This window comes from Monodon monoceros, unplaced genomic scaffold, assembly GCF_005190385.1.
Source record: "Monodon monoceros isolate NGI ecotype Baffin Bay Population unplaced genomic scaffold, NGI_Narwhal_1 Super_Scaffold_20, whole genome shotgun sequence".
In the NCBI taxonomy this organism is placed as follows: Eukaryota; Metazoa; Chordata; class Mammalia; order Artiodactyla; family Monodontidae; genus Monodon; species Monodon monoceros.
The window spans coordinates 132788299-132810938 of NW_021703777.1; the positions used below are offsets into that span (position 1 = coordinate 132788299).

General features: G+C 40.3%; 1 protein-coding gene across 7 annotated transcripts in view; it reads left to right on the forward strand.

Moving 5' to 3' along the window:
* The window catches only part of KIAA0232 (KIAA0232 ortholog), an 89763-nt gene that overhangs the window by 28208 nt on the left and 38915 nt on the right, over nucleotides 1-22640 (forward strand). For 6 of the 7 annotated variants that reach the window (XR_003795486.1, XR_003795487.1, XR_003795488.1 and 3 more), the window contains exon 1: nucleotides 3045-4004. Coding sequence is in view for 4 of the 7 variants with exons in the window: in XM_029234678.1 (XP_029090511.1) it covers nucleotides 3774-4004 (231 nt within the window). In the remaining 3 variants the exon portion in view is untranslated. Of the gene's footprint in view, nucleotides 1-3044; nucleotides 4005-22640 lie in introns of those variants that run through there. The other variant, XM_029234677.1, reaches the window with a different exon arrangement.

The following is a 22640-nucleotide window of genomic DNA, read 5'->3' on the forward strand; positions in this document are numbered from 1 at the left end:
ATTGTAGAATTTTTACTATATTGTAATTGGGACTTGTTGTTTTAAGACCCATCTCTGCCTTTTAATTGGTTGTTTAAGCCATTTAAATTTATTATGATTATTAACAGCTGTCTTATCACAGTCTTCAAGAGATAACATACCATTTAATGTGATGTATAAGAACCTTATAATAGTGTTCCAGTTTCCCACTCCTGGTCTTTATGCTGTTGTTGTCATACATTTTATTTATACATATGTTATAAACCTCACAATACGTTGTTGTTTTTGTTTCAATGGTCAGTTATCTATTTTCTTTCTTTCTTTCTTTCTTTTTTTTAAAAAATCTTTGGCCATGCAGCAAGGCATGTAGGATTTTAGTTCCCTGATCAGGGATAGAACCCACGTCCCCTGCATTGGAAGCGCAGAGTCCTAACCACTGGACTGCCAGGGAAGTCCCTCAGTTATCTTTTAAAGATACTTAAATAACAAGAAAATTTTAGTTAATGTTTCTAGTGCTCTTTGTTCCTTTGTGTGGATAGGACATTTTGTCCTATCATTTTCCTTCTGCCTAAAGGACTTCCTTTGACATTTCTTTTAGGGCAGGATTGCTGGTGATGAATTCTTTCAGTTTTTCCATGTCTGAAGAAGTGTTTGTTTCACCTTTGTTTTGAAATACACTTTTGATGAGTACAGGATTCTCAGTTGACAGGTTCTTTTTTTCAATACTTTAAAGTGTTTTTGCCCCATTCTCATTTGCATGGTTTCCATCAAGAAATCTGATGTCATCCATATCTTTGTTCTGTTCTACCTAATGTTTCTTTTTTTCTCTGGCGACTTTATTACTGGTTTGAATAGTTTTATTATGTGTTGATTCCTACATGTTTCTTGTGCTTAGAGTTCATTGAGCTTCTTGGATCTGTGTGTTTTGGTTTTCATTAGTTTTGGAAAAATTTTGGCCATTATTCAAATATTTTTTTCTGTCCTTCTCTCTTCCAATTACATGTATGTTAGATTTCTTAAAGTTATCACACAGCTCACTGAAGTGCTGTTAATTTTTTGAACTTCTTTTTCTCTCCATATTTCATTTTGTATAGTTTTGTGTATGTGTGTGGTTTAAGATTCAGTAATCTTTTCTTCTCAAATGTCTGATCTGCCATTAGTCCCGTCCTATATTTTTAATCTCAGACATTGTAGTTTTCATCTTTAGATATTTGATTTTATATCTTTTCAAACATATGGAATATAATCATGATAACTTTTAAAGTCTTTTTCTGCTAATTCTAACTTTTGTGTTGATTCTGGATTGGTTTCAGTTAATTTTTCTCTTCATTTCCATTCCCTTTGTGTCCCATTTCTTTGCATGCCTGCTAATTATTTATTTATTTATTTAGACCGCACCACCACCGCGGGTCTTGTGGCATCTTAGTTCCCCTTAGTACCAGGGATTGAACCCAGGCCCTCGACAGTGAGATGGGAGTCCTAACCATTGGACCGCTGGGGAGTTCTCACATGCATGCTAATTTCTGATTGGATGCCAAACTTTGTAAATTTTATCTTCTTGGGTGGTGGATATTTTGTATCCCTTGAGCTTTGTTCTGGGGCCACAGTGAAAATAGTTGGAAACAGTTTGGTCTTTTGGGTCTTGATTTTAAGATTTGTTAGGCAGGTCCAGAGCAGTGTTTAGTGTAGGGCTAATTATTCCCCATTACTAAGTCGAGACCCTTCTGAGCGCTCTACCTAGTGGGCCCTGAATTATGAGGTTTTCCAGTCTGGCTGGTAGAAAACAGGCACCATCCCCAGCCACGCTGAGCCTTAGGGCGTGTTTCCTCCTTTCCTTTATGATGACCCTTTCCTGTGCCGTGGCTGGGTCCTCACATGCATGCCCCGATTAACGCTCTTTTGAAGGCTTAGGAGCAACCCTTTGCAGATATCTGGTGTTTTCCTCTGGAGAGCTCTCTCCTCTGGGTACTTTTCCTGTGATCTCCAGCTGCCTTAGATTCTCTGACCTACTTCCTTCAGCCACCGCTTCATGTCTCCTCATTGTCTTGGTGCAACCTTCACTGAATGAGTGCTGGCTATCCACTCGCTTCAGGTGATGTCCCCAGAAGTGAATGTATTGGTTAATTGATGATCTGCCTGGCATCCTGAGATCCACACGTATTAAACAATTTATGGAAAATGTTTTAATTTTGAGAGTCAGCTGGAAAATTTCAGCAAGTAAACATTATAGAAAATCTTTGCTTTAATTTATCTAGTTTTTATAATTCAGAAAAGAATTATAGAGAAGATTTTAGGAAGTAGCACAATACATATTAGTGATACATTGATCTAGTAACTTCATCCTGTGGTGGATTTAAACATATTTTCTTTATATTTAATGTTTGTAACATTTAGTGTGTAGTTCTAGATGAAGTGCAAGAAACTGAGCGTTAAATCTTTGGTGAAGAGTGTCTGTCTTTCTGACTTGATGCTCTTACTAAAAATAATTATTAATACTTTTTAAAAAGTCATTTTTGTAACCCTCTTATTATCTGCTAAAATTCATGCAAAAGCTGATCCAATGAGATTTACCTATCACTATGTTAGTTTTCATTTTCTAGTGGCATAAATTAATCAGAACTCTAGCATAAAGAATATTATGACTTAATAAAGCCATTGTTAGATTAGTATGACGTATTGAAAGTATGTTAATTTAGTGGAAAATGGCATCTGTCACAAGTAATCAGAAAGTCAACCTAGGTATATAAGAAGAAAAGTTAAAATAGATATAACTATTGCCTGGCAGGGCTATAAGACAAATGTGTGTTTCATCTTAATTTTTATGAAATAAGTGATGAGCAGTCCAAAGTTTTTAGCCATACAAAAATTGATTACCTGTGTAAAACTTACGTTTATGGGACTAATTTTTTTTTTTTGCGGTACGCGGGCCTCTCACTGTTGTGGCCTCTCCCGTTGTGGAGCACAGGCTCTGGACGCGCAGGCTCAGCGGCCATGGCTCACGGGCCCAGCCGCTCCACGCCATGTGGGATCTTCCTGGACCGGGGCACGAACCCGTGTCCCCTGCATCGGCAAGCAGACTCTCAACCACTGCGCCACCACCCGGGAAGCCCGGGACTAATTTTTTTTTACCAGTGTTTCAGTGAAATTACCATTCAGCTGCTTGTTTCTGTTTTACTTTAAAATGAGCTAGTGATTTGTTACGAGATAAATTCTTTCAGCATAGCAAAATTTTACAAGTCCAGTCTCTTGAGACATAGCAAAATAAACATCAGTATAATTGAGCATGAGTACAAAAATACAGATTTCTGAGTTTTCCTTACTTTTAAATGATATTAAGCTTTTAAAAGTTTAAAATGTCACTTAGTTTAAAATGTCAACGAATACAGTAAAAAAAAAAATTAATGTTCCAAGATACCAAAGGTATTTTAATAAAGAGGAATGGTTCATTTGGAGTTTTTTCAAAAGATCAATAACGTAGTTTATATCTATACATAACGCATACCTTTTTTCTCTCTTATTTTTGTAGGTTCTGCTGGAGACTTACATTTGGCCTCAATGTGAAATTAAAGTAGAAAATCACATCTACATGTATGTTGCTATCAGGATGTTGATTCATTGGTCATGCCTGAAGAGGGAAATTCAGTTCTAGATGGCTGACTGCCAGCAAAAATAAATGCTTACCCTAGATGTCAAGCATCTCTCCTTTTTACTGGAGTGAAAATCCCCTCCAGATACCAACAGAACATCACTGCAGAAAATGCTCCACATTTTAAGGATGTCAGCAACCTAAATTCATGCGCCCTATCTGTACAGTTGTTGTGGATGGTTTACCATCTGAAAGCTCCTCAAGCTCTTATCCAGGCCCTGTATCTGTCTCTGAAATGTCTCTGCTTCATGCTTTGGGTCCAGTGCAGACCTGGCTGGGACAAGAGCTAGAGAAATGTGGCATTGATGCCATGATTTATACTCGATACGTCCTCAGTCTTCTGCTGCATGACAGCTATGACTACGACCTGCAGGAACAGGTATTTACATATTGTAAATGTTTTGTGAAAATTTATGATTGTGTTTACATTTTCCTTCAAAGAGCACTTTCGTATTCCAGCACAAGTTAGACGGCTGGGGTCCACAAACTTTTTAAGCTGTCAGTGAATATAGATGAGCCGCGTTACCAAACACACTGTTTGGTTCAGTCATTTTCTCTGACATTTTCTTGATGTTGATTGCATTCTGGCACAGACTCTGGATCTTGTCACAGATGGTAATAGTTTGATGACCCACTGCCTTTGAGTTAGCACTGCTCCAGAATGTTGGTTTCTACTATTTAGGAAAATCCCACATTGTGATTAGACGTTTTAATCGTTGGGTCTGTTATACTTCTTAACATTCCAAAGTTTAATATTTCATTTTATCTCTAAGAATGATGATAAACTGCTTATTAATCAACGTGTGTGCTTTGAATCAGTAGACTTAAAATTTTGGTAAAGCATATAACCTTAAAGTGGCCAATATACATTTTACTTGACTTAGGTGCTTAAAGTGAAGAAAGCAACCAAATCTATGTTCTTGAAAAAAATCTCAACTTCAGTCTCACTCTCCAAGAGAAGCTCCTGAATGTGAGGCTTGCTGAAAGGGAGGCAGAGTCATCAGCACTGAACCAATGAGCTCTGGGTGACTTCTGGGTACAAATTTCATGTAAAAGGGAGTGTTTTGGGAATTCCCTGGCGGTCTAGTGGTTAGCACTCCGCACTTCCATTGCAGGGGGCACAGGTTCGATCCCTGGTTGGGGAACTAAGGTCCCACGTGCCTTGTGTCACGGCCAAAAGATAAACAGTTTTTTAAAAAGGGAGTGTTTTGTGGGCAGTATTTGTTGTTGTTGTTTTAAACCATTGTTGCTAACACTGAAAACAGGAGCAAAGTTTCATTGACGGAAGAATCTGGCTTTGACCTTCCAAACCACAGAGCAGTTTCAGAGTCCTGTACATACAGGGGGTTTCACAGTGTGCCTAACATTCTGTCACATGTCAGTTGAGCAGAGTATTTCCCATTGCTGGTGTTCCGCATCCTTTCTAGCTGGACACAACTACATTTCCCCTGCTTGCAGGTTGCTTACTGCCCTGGCTGGTGATTATTAGGTCAAGTAAGGCTTTGAGGGGGTTGACTTAAAACCTAATAATCAGAAAGTGTGTTATTTTGGCGGTCAGTATTTTGCATAATTTTCTTACCAAAGCTCTATTATTTTCCATCATATTTCCAGTAAATGTACTTTAAGGGCAGGTAACATATTAAATCTACCAACATAGAAGAATTTTTATTTCCAGAAATGAGGAAGATATTCCTCTTAACTCAAAAATCATGTACTTCAGTTGTAAATATGTACGTGTAGGAAACAAATCGTTTTTTAGTAGGAGTTTAATAAGACTTCTTCTTAAAATTGTGTATTAACAGTATCAACACCAATAAATATATTAGCACAGAGTATTTATGTGTTAGGTGCTATAGTACATGGAAAAAGGGGTAAAACATAGGCCTGCTATTAAGATTATGGTGAACACTTCCGTGATGAGACCTGTTTGTGAATCCCTTTGGTCTCTGTGTTCGCTGTAGGGTGGCGGCGGGCGGGGGGTGGGTGTCTTGGCAGCTGTCAGCGGCCTACTGTGTTGATCCTCCCTGTTCTGGTTCATCTTTAGGACACATGACAGATAGAGGTTAGTGAAAACAGAGCATGTCTGGAATTACAAGGAGAATCCGCAGGGAATTAAAAGGGCCCTAAAATCCTTTTCTGCTCAGCCCTGGCTCGCACAGTGCCAAGTCCCATGCTGATGGGGAAGGTCAAATTGAAAATGACCTTTCATAGGAGATGACCCATAACTTTTCCATGACTCAAGGAGGAGGATATGCTCACTGTATCCCCCCAGAGAGAGTCAGGGCATAGAGCCAAGGGAAGGGCCTGAGCTGACCTTCTGTGATTCAGACTCCACCTAATGGCCATACTCACCAGCCTGCTGTGGGCGAGCAAGCGTGCCACTCTCCTGATCCCTGGGTCACACTGCGGGTGGGCTCACCCCTCATTTGGAGGCCAAGTGACTCCACTTTTGGGTGTTTGTTTCCTTGCATCTTTTCTCACCCCTCAGTCCTTGAATTAGTCTAACCTTGACTTGAAAATGCCTAGTTTTAAGGCCATTGCTTCAACTACTGGCCTTATTTGTCATGTTGAATTCATGGCTTTTCACAGTTTTAGCTAAAAGAAACACACAAAGAGCTCTTGAGTTCTGAGAAACAGATTTTGTACTTGTCTCAGCAGCCCCTGGTGATTGGGTAGGAAGTACAGCTGATCAGGCCCTGGTCTTGGTTGAGGCTGACTAACAAACAGAGTTACATGTAAACCTCTGATTTGGGCAGGTTTGTAAATACAGTTGTGGCGACAGCTGTGTACTGCGTAGTGCTGGAGAACAACTGCCTTTTAATACGTAGATATTATAGGTGGGTCATAGTAATTTTATTTCCACAAATTCTATTTTTTTTCTTTTTTCTTTTTGTCAAGATTACCATATTCTGATAAATGTATGCTTAGATAAATCAGGAATTCACTATACATCATTTTTAGATGTAAATATAAACTACTTTTCTAACCCATCCTTCAAGGTCCAGGTCACCTTCCTCTGAATCCACTTCTGATAATTCCTGATGAAAACAATGGCTTCTTCTTCCAGACTTGACCATGTTTCTGCTATAGAGCTCTTAATTATAGTTATTAGAATGTATTATCTTTCCCAGTAGTTTATAAGATGCTTAATGGCGGAAATCATATATTCATCTTAAAAATTTTTTTTAACTTTTTTCTTTTTTTTTTTTTTGCGGTACGTGGACCTCTCACTGTTGTGGCCTCTCCCGTTGCGGAGCACAGGCTCCGGACGCACAGGCTCAGCGGACCTGGCTCACGGGCCTAGCCGCCCCGCGGCTTGTGGGATCTTCCTGGACCGGGGTACGAACCCGTGTCCCCTGCATCGGCAGGCGGATTCTCAACCACTGCGCCACCAGGGAAGCCCCTAAACTTATTTTTTGAAATAATTTCAAACATCAGAAGGATTGGAAGAGTACGACAGAGAACCTCAGTCAGCCCCAGTTGCTAACATTTTCCCACTTTTACTTTATTTCTCTCCTCTCCTTTTTATGCCTGCTTATCCTACATAAATCAGCATATTATATTTATTTATTTATTTTGAGTTTTTGAATTATATTTTATTTATTTTTTTGTACAGCAGGTTCTTATTAGTTATCCATTTTATACATATTAGTGTATATATGTCAATCCCAATCTCCCAATTCATCCCACCACCACCACCCGCCCACCACTTTCCCCCCTTGGTGTCCATACATTTGTTCTCTACATCTGTGTCTCAATTTCTGCCCTGCAAACTGGTTCATCTGTACCATTTTTCTAGGTTCCACATATATCCGTTAATATACGATATTTGTTTTTCTCTTTCTGACTTACTTCACTCTCTGTGACAGTCTCTAGATCCATCCATGTCTCTACAAATAACCCAATTTTGTTCCTTTTTATGGCTGAGTAGTATTCCATTGTATATATGTACCACATCTTCTTTATCCATTCGTCTGTCAGTGGGCATTTAGGTTGCTTCCGTGACCTGGCTATTGTAAATAGTGCTGCAAACATTGGGATGCATGTGTCTTTCTGAATTATGGTTTTCTCTGGGTATATACCCAGTAGTGGGATTGCTGGGTCATATGGTAATTCTATTTTTAGTTTTTTAAGAAACCTCCTTACTGTCCCCCATAGTGGCTGTATCAATTTACACTCCCACCAACAGTGCAAGAGGGTTCCCTTTTCTCCACACCCTCTCCAGCATTTGTTGTTTGTAGATTTCCTGACAATGCCCATTCTAACTGGTGTGAAGCGATACCTCATTGTAGTTTTGATTTTTATTTCTCTAATAATTAGTCATGTTGAGCAGCTTTTCATGTGCCTCTTGGCCATCTGTATGTCTTCTTTGGAGAAATGTCTATTTAGGCCTTCTGCCCATTTTTTCATTGGGTTGTTTGTTTTTTTAATATTGAGCTGCATGAGCTGTTTATATATTTTGGAGATTAATCCTTTGTCCGTTGATTCGTTTGCAAATATTTTCTCCCATTCTGAGGGTTGTCTTTTCGTTTTGTTTATAGTTTCCTTTGCTTTGCAAAAGCTTTTAAGTTTCATTAGGTCCCATTTGTTTATTTTTGTTTTTATTTCCATTACTTTAGGAGGTGGATCAGAAAAGATCTTGCTGTGATTTATGTCAGAGTGTTCTTCCTATGTTTTCCTCTGAGAGTTTTATAGTGTCTGGTCTTACATTTTGGTCCCTAATCCAGTTTGAGTTTATTTTTGTGTGTGCTGTGAGGAAGTGTTCTAATTTCATTCTTTTACATGTAGCTGTCCAGTTTTCCCAGCACCACTTATTAAAGAGACTGTCTTTTCTCCATTGTATATCTTTGCCTCCTTTGTCATAGATTAGTTGACCATAGGTGCGTGGGTTTATCTCTGGGCTTTCTAACTTGTTCCACTGATCTATATTTCTCTTTTTGTGCCAGTACCATACTGTCTTGGTTAATGTAGCTTTGTAGTATAGTCTGAAGTCAGGGAGTCTAATTCCTCCAGCTCCGTTTTTTTCCCTCAAGACTGCTTTGGCTATTTGGGGTCTTTTGTGTCTCCATACAAATTTTAAGATTTTTTGTTCTAGTTCTGTAAAAAATGCCATTGGTAATTTGATAGGGATTGCATTGAATCTGTAGATTGCTTTGGGTCGTATAGTCATTTTCACAATATTGATTTTTCCAACCCAAGAACATGGTATATCTCTCCATCTGTTTGTATCATCTTTAATTTCTTTCATCTGTGTCTTATAGTTTTCTGCATACAGGTCTTTTGTCTCCCTTGGTAGGTTTATTCCTAGGTATTTTATTCTTTTTGTTGCAATGGTAAATGGGAGTGTTTCCTTATTTTCTCTTTCAGATTTTTCATCATTAGTATATAGGAATGCAAGAGATTCCTGTGCATTCATTTTGTATTCTGCAGCTTTAGCAAATTCATTGATTAGCTCTAGTAGTTTTCTGGTGGCATCTTTAGGATTCTCTGTGTATAGCATCAGGTCATCTGCAGTGACAGTTTTACTTATTCTTTTCCAGTCTGTATTCCTTTTATTTCTTTTTCTTCTCTGATTGCCATGGCTAGGACTTCCAAAACTATGTTGAATAATAGGGGTGAGAGTGGACATCCTTGTCTTGTTCCTGATCTTAGAGGAAATGCTTTCAGTTTTTCACCATTGAGAATGATGTTTGCTGAGAATGGGTTTGTCATATATGGCCTTTATTATTTTGAGGCAGGTTCCCTCTATGCCCACTTTCTGGAGAGTTTTTTATCATAGTGGCTGTTGAATTTTGTCAAAAGCTTTCTCTGCATCTATTGAGATGATCATATGGTTTTTCTTCTTCAGTTTGTTAATATGGTGTATCACATTGACTGATTTGCATATATTGAAGAATCCTTGCATCCCTGGGATAAATCCCACTTGATCATGGTGTATGATCCTTTTAATGTGTTGTTGGATTCTGTTTGCTAGTATTTTGTTGAGGATTTTTGCATCTATATTCATCAGTGATACTGGTCTGTAATTTTCTTTTTTTGTAGTATCTTTGTCTGGTTTTGGTATCAGGGTGATGGTGACCTCATAGAATGAGTTTGGGAGTGTTCCTTCCTCTGCAATTTTTGGGAAGAGTTTGAGAAGGATGGGTGTTAGCTCTTCTCTAAATGTTTGATAGAATTCACCTGTGAAGCCATCTGGTCCTGGACTTTTGTTTGTTGGAAGATTAATTACAGTTTCAATTTCATTACTTGTGACCCGTCTGTTCATATTTTCTATTTCTTCCTGGTTCAGTCTTGGAAGGTTATACCTTTTTACGAATTTGTCCATTTCATCCAGGTTGTCCAATTTATTGGCATAGAGTTGCTTGTAGTAGTCTCAGGATGCTTTGTATTTCTGCGGTGTCTGTTGTAACTTCTTTTCCAATTTTATTGATCTGAGCCCTCTCCCTCTTTTTCTTGATGAGTCTGGCTAATAGTTTATCAATTTTGTTTATCTACTCAAAGAACCAGCTTTTAGTTTTATTGATCTTTGCTATTGTTTTCTTAGTTTCTATTTCATTTATTTCTGCTCTGATCTTTATGATTTCTTTCCTTCTGCTAACTTTGGGTTTTGTTTGTTCTTCTTTCTCTAGTTCCCTTAGGTGTAAGGTTAGATTGTTTATTTGAAGTCTTTCTTGTTTCTTGAGGTAGGCTTGTATTGCTATAAACTTCCCTCTTAGAACTGCTTTTGCTGCATCCCATAGGTTTTGGATCATCGTGTTTTCATTGTCATTTGTCTCTAGGTATTTTTTGATTTCCTCTTTGATTTCTTCAGTGATCTCTTGGTTATTTAGTAACGTATTGTTTAGCCTCCATGTGTTTGTGTTTTTTACATTTTTTCCCCTGTAATTGATTTCTAATCTCATAGCGTTGTGGTCAGAAAAGATGCTTGATATGATTTCAGTTTTCTTAAATTTACTGAGGCTTGGTTTTTGACCCAAGATGTGATCTGTCCTGGAGAATGTTCTGTGTGCACTTGAGAAGAAAGTGTAATCTGCTGTTTTTGGTTGGAATGTCCTATAAATATCAATTAAATCTATCTGGTCTGTTGTGTCATTTAAAGTTTGTGTTTCCTTATTAATTTTCTGTCTGGATGATCTGTCTATTGGTGTAAGTGATGGGTTAAAGTCTCCCACTATTATTGTGTTACTGTCGATTTCCTCATTTATAGCTGTTAGCAGTTGTCTTATGTATTGAGGTGCTCCTATGTTGGGTGCATATATATTTATAATTGTTATATCTTCTTCTTGGATTGATTCCTTGATCATTATGTAGTGTCCTTCCTTGTCTCTTGTAACATTCTTTATTTTAAAGTTATTTTATCTGATATGAGTATTGCTACTCCAGCTTTCTTTTGATTTCCATTTGCATGGAATATCTTTTTTCATCCCCTCACTTTCGGTCTATATGTGTCCCTAGGTCTGAAGTGGGTCTCTTGTAGACAGCATATATGTGGGTCTTGTTTTTGTATCCATTCAGCAAGCCTGTGTCTTTTGGTTGGAGCATTTAATCCGTTCACGTTTAACGTAATTATCGATATGTATGTTCCTTTCATCATTTCCTTGTTATGGGTTTGTTTTTGTAGGTCCTTTTCTTCTCTTGTGTTTCCCACTTAGAGAAGTTCCTTTAGCATTTGTTGTAGAGCTGGTTTGTTGGTGCTGAATTCTCTTAGCTTTTGCTTGTCTGTAAAGCTTTTGATTTCTCCATCGTATCTGAATGATATCCTTGCCAGGTAGAGTAATCTTGGTTGTAGGTTCTTCCCTTTCATCACTTTAAATATGTCATGCCACTCCCTTCTGGCTTGTAGAGTTTCTGCTGAGAAATCAGCTGTGAACCTTATGGGAGTTCCCTTGTATGTTATTTGTCATTTTTCCCTTGTTGCTTTCAATAATTTTTCTTTGTCTTTAATTTTTCCAATTTGATTACCATGTGTCTCGGTCTGTTTCTCCTTGGGTTTATCCTGCCTGTGACTCTCTGCGCTTCCTGGACTTAGGTGGCTATTTCCTTTAGGGAAGTTTTTGACTATAATCTCTTCAAATATTTTCTCGGGTCCTTTCTCTCTCTCTTCTCCTTCTGGGACCCCTGTAATGCGTATGTTGTTGCGTTTTATGTTGTCCCAGAGGTCTCTTAGGCTGTCTTCATTTCCTTTCATTCTTTTTTCTTTAGTCTGTTCTGCAGCAGTGAATTCCACCATTCTGTCTTCCAGGTCACTTATCCATCCTTCTGCCTCAGTTATTCTGCTATTGATTCCTTCTAGTGTATTTTTTATTTCAGTTATTGTATTGTTCATCTCTGTTTGTTTGTTCTTTAATGCGTCTAGGTGTTTGTTCTTTAATTTTTCTACGTCTTTGTTAAACATTTCTTGCATCTTCTCGATATTTGCCTCCATTCTTTTTCTGAGGTCCTGGATCATCTTCACTATCATTATTCTGAACTCTTTTTCTGGAAAGTTGCCTATCTCCACTTCATTTAGTTGTTTTTCTGGGGTTTTATCTTGTTGCTTCATCTGGTACATAGCCCTCTGCCTTTTCATCTTGTCTGTCTTTCTGTGAATGTCAGCATATTATTTCTTAAGACTGGATTTTCTCTTAGCCATAGAACAGTTGTAAAATTCAGGAAGTTAACACCGACACATTATTATCTAATCTACTGTCAGTGTTCAGTTATTGTTCGCTGTCCCATTGATGTCCTCCACTGTAATTGTTTCCCTCATCTAGGGTCCTGCATTGACCTTCGTGGTCACATCTCTTTAATTTCTTTTAATCAGGAATAGTTCCTCGTCTTTCCTTTGTGTCTCATGATGTTGACAGTTTTGAAGAGGACAGGGCAGTTGTTATTTTGCAGAATATCCCTTATTTGGGTTTGTCTGATGTTTCCTCCTGTTTAGAGTCAGCTTATGATTCATGGGAGTAACGTTGTGTCATGTTACTGAAGCGATGAGTTTCCCTCTTTTTTGTGCATCACGGTGGACAGCACATGATGTCAGTCTGTTTCATTCTTGTTGATGCTGACTTTGGTTCAGATGGTGGCCGCCAGGTTTCTGCACCGTAAAGCTGAACACTTCTCTGTGTAGTTTTCGGGTCACCTGTCCAGAGGAGACTTTTGAGTTTGCCGTCCATAGATGACTCCCACCTGAATTAATTATTAATTTGATAGTCGCAAAATGATGATCTTTTTTCTAACTTGGTTATCCCATGTACATTTAGTCATTGGCGTGTGCTGCAGTGCCTTCCATCTTTTTAAAATTAGTCTCCTTGTTGTGTAGAGAACACTGCCGGCCATTTCCTGCCACATCTTGAAGCTAAGTGGTATTTTCCCTGCTTTTACTCACCTGGAAATACATGTTCGGAGGGGTTAGGTGACATGCCTAAGGCCGGGTGGTTAGTAATGAGTCAGGATTTAAACTCATGTCTGGCAGCCAAATCCCGTGCCCATTTGTTATGTCAGAGTTTTGTTTTTGTTGGCTTTTGTATGTAACAAATAATTGTTGAATGAATAACATTAAAACACTCTACTGTAAAGGCAAGTTTCAGAAACTACGTGGAGTTGGTTTACTGTTTGTTAATGCACTGTGGGCTTTAGAGGTGGGGAAAGATCGCTTTGGCTTCTCAGCTCACAGTTGAACTATGAGTTGAGTGCCCATGGAGCAAAAGTGAGCGGCAGACAGCGGTGTGCTTTGCTAGGAGGCTCGGAGCATTAGCCTGGCTCCTGCAACTCTTAAAACAGACTGTGTGACATTATTCCAAAATATTTCATAGTCTTATTAAAAATGGCTGAAAGGAAAGCTATAGTAAAACTGTAATTTATAGGTGGGAGTTATCTTTTCTTGTCCTGAGGATCATGGTCAACAGCAAGTTCCCAATAACCTGTCATGAGTAGGAAGAATTATTTTAGGAAGGTGGAACTGCCTTTCACCACGTCATTCTTATACAACCCCAGGCAGTCTTAGTTTTCCTATGTAGCCAATTACGTTAAAACCACCATCCAGGAGTTTATTAAGACACTTCTTATGTCTTTATATTTTAATGTTCTCAGCATCATGAAAGCTTTGTTTGTCTGGTCCGTGATTATGACAGAAAACCCAGCTTGGTCTGTCTTTAACAGAAGCTATGGTAAAACACAAGCCCATGTACATCATGTACCGCATGTGAGCCTCGAGCTGGAGCGCTCACTTCCAACACACGGCAACTCATTTAACCCTCACAGCCACCCTGCTGTCCCCATTCCACAGGTGGTGGTACTTAGACACAGTGGCTAAGTAACTTGCCCAACATCACACAGCTAGTAAACATTGGAGCATTTATTGGTTTTAAAGCTTGAAATGTCCATGGGGTAGGGCTGGCCTCAGCGGCAGCTTGAGGGGCCTTCAAAGAATCAGTGCCTCATCTTGAAGTTTGCCTTCTCTGTTGCCATTGTTCTCGAGCTTCCCCTCTCCCCTCCTCACTGTAAGCCCAGACTCCCACCCTCGTCCATGCGCGACCGGTCCCTGACCCAGCTGCTAGGATGAGGGCACTGTGGTGCCTGGGCTACAAGCACTTGGAACCATGAGGACTAAGAATTGGAGAGGGTGGGCTCCCAAGGAAATCTGGGATGATGAGGGTGCTGACCCATCAAAAAGAAGCGCTCTCTAAATACCTGTGTACAAAGTCACGCTTTCTTATTATAAATTTAAATTTTAGTAAATATTCCCTGATTGTACTACATTCTAAGATTTGGGCCTCAAACAAACCACTTGCTAATGCTATCCACTCTCTTCATGATTTTGTTCTCTCTGCTACTTCTAGGACTTTTATCTTTGCAGACCTCCTCTGAAATTTCCTTTCATGATAGACCCTCAACCTGTGTGATTGCTTTAGATGTTCTTACGATGTTAGATTTTTTTTTTAGGTCCCAAGGCTCCCAGGAACTTCATTAACTGTTGCAGATAGGGAGCAACTCTGGATTCTGTACAAGAATTAAACTTTTAATTGAGGTACAAAATGCATACAGAAAGGGTACAAACTAGTGAATTTTCACAAAGCTTGTATCTATGTAATTACTCCCAGAAAAATAAATAGAACATTCCATTGACACAGAAGCCGCCGCCACCCGTGCCCCACACAGTTTTAGAATTCCTCATGTGTCCAGAGGGGAATCCAGCAGACTGTGGCTTCTGTTTTCCACTCCTTCCTTTTTCTGGGATCCTGATGCCTACATCTCTAGTTTTTTCTCTCCAGCTCTGAGAGACCACCCCCAGCTCCACTGGTTTATTGCCTCTTAAAGGCTACCTTTTTCTCAGCCTTTTGTCCGGGGCCTGGAATGGGTACATTTCCCAAGGGAGAAAGCAGCCTTAGCTGTCCCTCCCTGGAACGGTCCTTCCTGCTTTTCTCGAGGCCTGGGTGGCTCAATAGGTCACTAATGACTTAGCGCGGGCGTTGGGTGTTTGGTTTGGTTTGGTATGTTATCTGGCTTTTCTGGTTAGTCTGGGCAGGAGAGTTGATCTGCTGCCAGTTTTTTGGTTTTTTTGTTTGTTTTGTTTTTTTTAAGGCAGTTTTTTTAGAGCACTTTTAGATTCATAGTACAGTTGAGAGGAAAGTGTAGAGATCCCATATCCCCTGTGCCTCCACATATGCACAGCTTCTCGCACCATCAGCATCCCTTGCCAGAGTGGTACCTTTGTTACAATCAACAGACCTGCATTGACATCATTGTTACCTAAAGTCCATAGTTTACATGAGGGTTCACTCTTGGTGTTGTACATTCTGTGGGTTTGGACAAGTGTGTAATGACATGTATCCACCATTATAGGATCAGACAGAGTAGCTGCACAGCCCTAAAAATCTGTTTGCTCTGTCTCGTCATCCCTCCCTCTCCACTAACCCCCGGTGCCTGCTTTTTTTTACTGCCTCCATAGTTTTATCTTTTCCATCATCAGGATCATACAGTACGCAGCTTTTTCAGATTGGCTTCTTTCACTTAGTGATATGCGTTTAAGGTTCCTCCGTGGCTTTCAGTGCCTTGCTGGCTCATCTCATTTTAGTGCCTAGTGACAGTCACTGTCTGGATGGACCACGGTTTATTTATCCCTTCACCTACTGAAGGACCTACTGGTTGCTTCCAGGTTTTGGCAATTCCCAATAAAGTTGCTGTTAAGCATGCGTGTGCGGGTTTTTGTGTGGAAGTAAGTTTTCAGCTCCTTTGGGTGAATACCAAGGAAGCCTGATTGCTGGATGGAATGGTAAGGGTATGTTTAGTTTTGGAAGAGACTGCCACACTGCCTTCCGACGTGACTGCACCATTCTGCGTTCCCACCAGCAGTGAGCGAGAGTTACTGTTGCTCCACGTTCTCGCCAGCATTTGCTGTTGTCAGTGTTCCCGTTTTTGGCCATTCTAAAGGTGTGTAGTGGTATCTCACTGTTGTTTAATTTGCATTTGCCTGATGACATTATGTAGAGCATGTTTTCATATGCTTATTTGCCATCTGTATATCTCCTTTGATGAGGTGTCTGTTGAGGTCTTTGGCCTATCTTTTAATCAGGTTGTTTGTTTTCTTATTATTGAGTTTTAAGAGTTTTTTGTGAATTTGTGTAGCAGTTCTTGCAGATGTGTCTTTTGCAAACATTTCTCCCTGTCTGTGGCTTGTCTTCTAATTCTCTTGACATTGTTTTTCACAGAGCAGTTTATATTTTAATGAAATCCAACTTACCCATTTTCTCTTTCATGGATTGTCCACCAGTTACTTTTTAAAGAGGGTGTTCATTTGTTTTCTTGTTTAGTTTGGTGTTTATTTTGCTTATCTTCTCCTCAGTCTTTCTTTGACCACCGTATTTAAAAAGAAACCTTCCATTCTCAGTCCTCTTTTCTACTTAATTTTTCTTCATAACACTTGTTGCTACCTGGAATTGTATGATTATTTGTGGTATTTTATATTTATTTGTATGTCTCCTCTGCTGGAATATACAGTTCATGAAGTTAGGGACCTTGTCTGCCATGTTTTCTGCTGTATTCCCAGCCCTTAAAGCAATTCATGGGATGTAGAAGATGCTCAGAGATTTATTAAAGAAATGAATAGATGTGTGCTTCTTTCTCAGGTGTATGACTTGTGTGTGGAGGGGGAAACACGATGGAGGTGAGTGCAGATGTCATAGGTACACACTGGGGCCTGCCTGCCCTTCAGAGAAGTTACTGTAGCTTCTTCCCTCATCACCACCACCATCTTTCCCATTTTAAAATTTATTTTATTTATTTATTTTTGGCTGTGTTGGGTCTTCGCTGCTGTGTGTGGGCTTTGTCTAGTTGTGGCAAGCAGGAGCTACTCTTCGTTGCGGTGTGCGGGCCTCTCATTGCGGTGGCCTCTCTTGTTGCGGAGCACGGGCTCTAGGCACACGGGCTTCAGTAGTTGTGGCACGTGGGCTCAGTAGTTGTGGCTTGCGGGCTCTAGAGCGCAGGCTCAGTAGCTGTGGCTCATGGGCTTAGTTGCTCCGCCACATGTGGGATCTTCCTGGACCAGGGCTCAAACCCGTGTCTGCTGCATTGGCAGGCGGATTCTTAACCACTGTGCCACCACGGAAGCCCTGTACGTTTTGTCTGTATGATTTTGACTGCTCTTAAGTACCTCGTATCAGTGGAATCATACAGTGTTTGTCCTTTTGTGACTGGCTTATTTCACTGAGCACACTGTCTTCAGGGTTCATCCATGTTGTAGCAGGTCAGAATTTCCTCCTTTTTAAGGCTGAATAATATTCCATCATATGGATATGCCACATTTTGCTTATCCATCCATCTATCAGTGGACACTTGGGTTGCTTCCACATTTTAGCTACTGTGAACAATGCTGCTATGAACACGAGTGTACAAATATCTCATCGAGACCCTGATTTCAGCTTTGGGGGGTATATATCTAGAAGTGGAATCGCTGGATCATGCGATAATTCTGTTTTTAATCTTTTGAGGAAGTGACACTAGCTCCACCATTTTACATTCCCACCAGTAGTGCACAGCGTTCCATTTCTACATATCCTCACCAACATTTGTTATTTCCTGTTTGTTTGTTTGTTTTTACATAGTAGCTATTTTAATTGGTGTGAGGGGTACCTCATTGTAGTTTTTGTTTTTTTTTTTTTTTTTCCCCACGGTACGTGGCCCTCTCACTCTTGTGGCCTCTCCCGTTGCGGAGCACAGGTTCCGGACGCGCAGGCTCAGCGGCCGTGGCTCACGGGCCCAGCCGCTCCGCGGCATGTGGGATCTTCCTGGACCGGGGCACGAACCCGCGTCCCCTGCATCGGCAGGCGGACTCTCAACCACTGCGCCGCCAGGGAAACCCCCTCATTGTAGTTTTGATTTACATTTTCCCTGATGATTAATGTTGTTGAGCATCTTTTCTTGTGTTTATTGTCTGTTTGCATATCTTCTTTGGAGACTTTCAAGTCCTTTTCCCATTTTTGAATCTGGTTGTTTTGTTGTTGTTGAGTTTAGAAGTTCTCTATAGGTTCTGGATATTAACCCCTTATCAGATACATGATTTGCAAATATTTCCGGGGTTTGCCTTTTCACTGTGTTCATCGTGTCTTTCAGTGCATGAAATTTAAAATTTTTCATGGAGCCCAGTTTGTCTATTTTTTATTTTGTTACCTGTGTCTTTGGTGTCACATCCAAGAAATCTTTGCCAAATCCAATGCTGAGAAGCTTTGCCCTATGTTTCTTCCAAGAGTTTTATAGTTTTAGCTTTTACGCATAGGTCTTTGATCCATTTTGAGTTAACTTTTATATTTGGTATGTGGTAAGACTCAAATTCCATTCTTCTGCATGTGGGTGTCTAGTTTTCCCAGCACCGTTTGTTGAAGAGACTGTCCTTTCCTCGTTGAATGCTCTTGACACACTTGTTGAAGATAATTTGAGCATATATGTGAGGGTCTATTACTGGGCTGTCTGTTCTAGTCATTGGTCTATATGCCTATCTTTATGCCAGTACCTCACTGTCTTGACTTTTGTAGCTTTGTTGCAGTTTCTTTTAAATCCCTAATTAATTGTATCTTCTACCTCAGAGTCCATCATTCTAGAAATGTAGCTGGGTTATTGCACTTTCTGGTTTTGCCCACAGGTTAAATAAGAATAATCCTTGTACTGATTGCTAGTTGAGTTGGATCATTTCTGTATTCAACAAAACTTGTTCTTTCAGCCCACTTGTAACCTACTTTACAGTATATCCCCATTAGTGTAGCATTTCACTGCTTGGAAAAGCTAGCATTTGCAGTGTTTTCCTTTAACAATAACAGTGGACCCACCCTGGGTTCCTCAGGTGTCTTGCTGCATGTACTGCATTTCAACAATCATTCACTCAATAGACATTAATTTAAATTAACTTTACACATAAGGAGTGTGAAAAAAAATTGAGAGTAGGAGTTAGTACTAATGGTGGGTGCACAAGTTCATGTCCACAGACTCCCTCAGATACATAGTGAAAGGGGTGGGGGGGGGGTTTGGTAAAATCTTTTCATGGAATAGAGAAGATGTTTTGAATATCAGCACTGCATTTAATGCCTGGGTTTTTACTCACCACATGAATGGCCATGACGTGCTTGCTAGACACCTGCAAGCACCGGGACTGCAGAGATGACTGGGGGGGTGGGCTCTGGGAGACGGCCATCAGGTTCGGGTCTGTGATGTGCTCTGGCTGTGCACAGTCCGGGACGTGGGCCTGGGGGGCAGCGGCGGCGGGAACCACAGGCAAGATCACGGTTGAACAGCCTTGAAGGAAGAAGAAAAGGCGGGTGCGTGCGAGGTCACAGGAGCAGGAAGGGGCCTGATACTGGGAGGCCAGAGGAGGATAGGGAGGGAGAGGGAGGAGATTAGACCGAGAGAGCCGAGCAGGAAGCTGATTCCAAAGAACCTGATGTGCTCTGCTGGAGGATTTGTATTTTAGTCCTGGAGACAAAAAGACCCATTGCTATATTTAGTCAGCAGTACCAAATGGCAAGCATGGTAATGGGTGATCGGGTTGGGCAACTGAAAACAGGGAGGCCAATGAGGAACTTGTTGGCTGAAGACCTAGCAGGAAAAAAAAAGGATGCACTTAACCTGAAGTTCTCATTTAATTGGTGCTATTCATTTTTTAGAGGCAGTTTACAGTTCCTTTGAGCAGTGAGAAGTGAATTTATTACTGAGGCCTTTCCTCAGATTCTAGCTATATCTTTCATTCACAAGCAACCAAAAATTTGGTGTAAATCGCCTTAATTGGAAAAAAAGAAAGTCTCGTACAGCTGCAAGTCCAGAATGAGGACTGGCCCTGCCTGGCTCAGCTCAGAGCTCACAGTGTCAATAGGGCGTCCGCCTGCCTCCCAGCACCAGGTTGGTTTTGCAGCCACTGCTGGGGACTGGAGGGCAAATGACAATGAGCACGTTTCCAGCATCCTGCTCTCACACTGTGCAGAGGGTGTGTTCCCTGCATTCCCAGCAGAAATCTTGTGTGGAGGGTCCATTTTCAAGTGCTCGTTTCTGATTGGTCACATGCCTCTCTCTGAGCCAGTCTTTGTGGCCAGAGGGATTAAGGCCCACAGATGGGAGTGGCATTAGTCCCATTCAGACTCTTGGTGGTTTGGTTTTTCAGGACTCTTGTTAATGGGAAGCTGTGGGAGGCGGGTGCCCCGCAGCGAACAACAGTCGTTGATCCCAGCTGCATTTCACAATGCCGTGCTCTTTTCCTTCCTCCAGTTCTCAGTTTCCTTTCTGATAGAAGACGGCAAGACAAAGTCAATCAAAACTCTAGCCTTATGTTACCTCACAGTAGTGTCTAGAAAAGCGCCTGACAGTAGATTCTCGGCCTGAGAAGTCCTTTAGCCACATCTTCTTTTGGTGCTTAATAATTGTGCTCTGTCTTTAAGATTGTGACTTTGAAGAATCATACTTGATTTGCTGAGTTTACCTAGTAAATATTTGACACATGCATAATATTATATGTTTATGTCTAAGTGGACTTTTAATTAGTATAGCACAGAAAATATAGCAAGTAAAATAGAAATATCTTGAGCTTTTTTATACTGTGTTCTTTTAAGGTCTAATTATTAGTTCAATGCTAATGGTTAATGAATAAGTCATAACACATTCACACAGTACATGAAGGCAGAAAAAAACAGAATAAGGGAGCTCTCAAATACAGTAAGTGGCAAGAGCAGGATGCATAAAAATATATCTAGTATACTAGTGTTGGTATAGCTTTTGCTATAGACTTGATGGTGTTTCTTAATGGATTCAGCCTAAAATTGCAAGGCAAAGTAGCACATATAAGCAAAATTTGTAATGTGGTAAAGTCATTCTAACAGCTAACATTGTTTGAATCACAAATAATGTCAAGTTGCTTTATGCATTTTCATTATGTCAGAAGTTAAAACAAGAAGCAAAATCTCCATTCCCACACACATTTGCACTGGATATGTTGTCCAAGGTCAAACTACAGTTCTAGCAGCATTTTTCACACCTTGACACAGTGCAAAGGAAATGTCTGCATCTCAGAATCTGTTTAACTTCAGTGAGAAGCTCCCACCTAACTTCCACTTGGGAGTGATTGATCTGCAATATGATGACATGCTAAAAGGCACGTATCGGGCTTCCCTGGTGGCGCAGTGGTTGAGAGTCCCCCTGCCGATGCAGGGGACACGGGTTCGTACCCCGGTCCGGGAAGATCCCACATGCCGCAGAGTGGCTGGGCCCGTGAGCCGTGGCCACTGAGCCTGCGCGTCCGGAGCCTGTGCTCTGCAGCGGGAGAGGCCACAACAGTGAGAGGCCCGCGTACCACCAAAAAAAAAAAAAAAAAAAAAGTACGTATCAAGGGAAGAAGCTAACAGAATTTTATAAATTCCTTCTAAGCAATTAATCTGTTCCGTTGAACCCATGCCTGTGGATTAATATCAGTAAAGACATTTTCAAAGATAAAATACGTAAAATCTTAAAAATCAGCATTAACAGGGTAGTTAGGTAAGAACCAAAAAAGACATCTAGATTGGAAAGGAAGAACGAAAACTATCTCTATTGACATACTGACGTGGTGTTGTGTATAGAAAATCCTAAGGAATGAAATTAAGAAAATTCCATTTACAATAGTATGAAAAAGAATAAGATATGTAGGAATAAATTTAACAAAAGAAGTGTAAGACTTGCACACTAAAAATTGTAAAACATCACTGACAGAAATCAGAGAGATCTAATAAATGGAAAGACATCCCATGTTCATGATCAGAAGACTTAATATTGTTAACATAGCAGGGCTCCCCAAACTGATGTGCAGATTCAAGGCAATCCCTATCAGAATCCCAGCTACCTTTGTTGCAGAAATTGGCAACTGATCCTAAAATTCATACGGAAATGGAAGGGACCCAGAATAGCCAAAAGAATTTGAAAAAAGAAGAACAAAGTTGGAGGACTAACACTTCCCAGTTTTAAAACTTATTGCAAGGCTCCTGTAAACAAGATGGTTTGATCCTGGCATACATATGGCTGGCCGTATGTAATGGAACTGAGAATTCAGAAATAAACCTTTGTAGTTTCCAGCAAGACCATTCAATGGGGGAAAGAATGGTCTTCAACAAAAGGTGCTGGGACAACAGGATAACCACGTGTAAAAGGATGAAGTTGTACTCCTGTCTCATACCACATACAAATATTAACTCAAAATGGATTATAGACCTAAATATAAGAGCTAAAAGTATAAAACGTAGGAGAAGACATAAGAGTAAATCTTCATGACTTGTATTAGGCAGTGGTTTCTTAGATACCAAAGCATAAGCAGCCAAAGAAGATATCAATGTATTAACTTCCTCACAGTGAAAAACTTTTATACTTCAAAGGATATCATCAAGAAAGTGAAAAGACAACCCATAGAATTAGATAAAATAGGGACTTCCCTGGTGGTCTAGTGGTAAAAAATCCGCCTTCCATTGCAGGGGACTCAGGTTCGATCCCTGGTCAGGGAACTAAGATCCCACATGCCGTGAGGCAACTAAGCCTG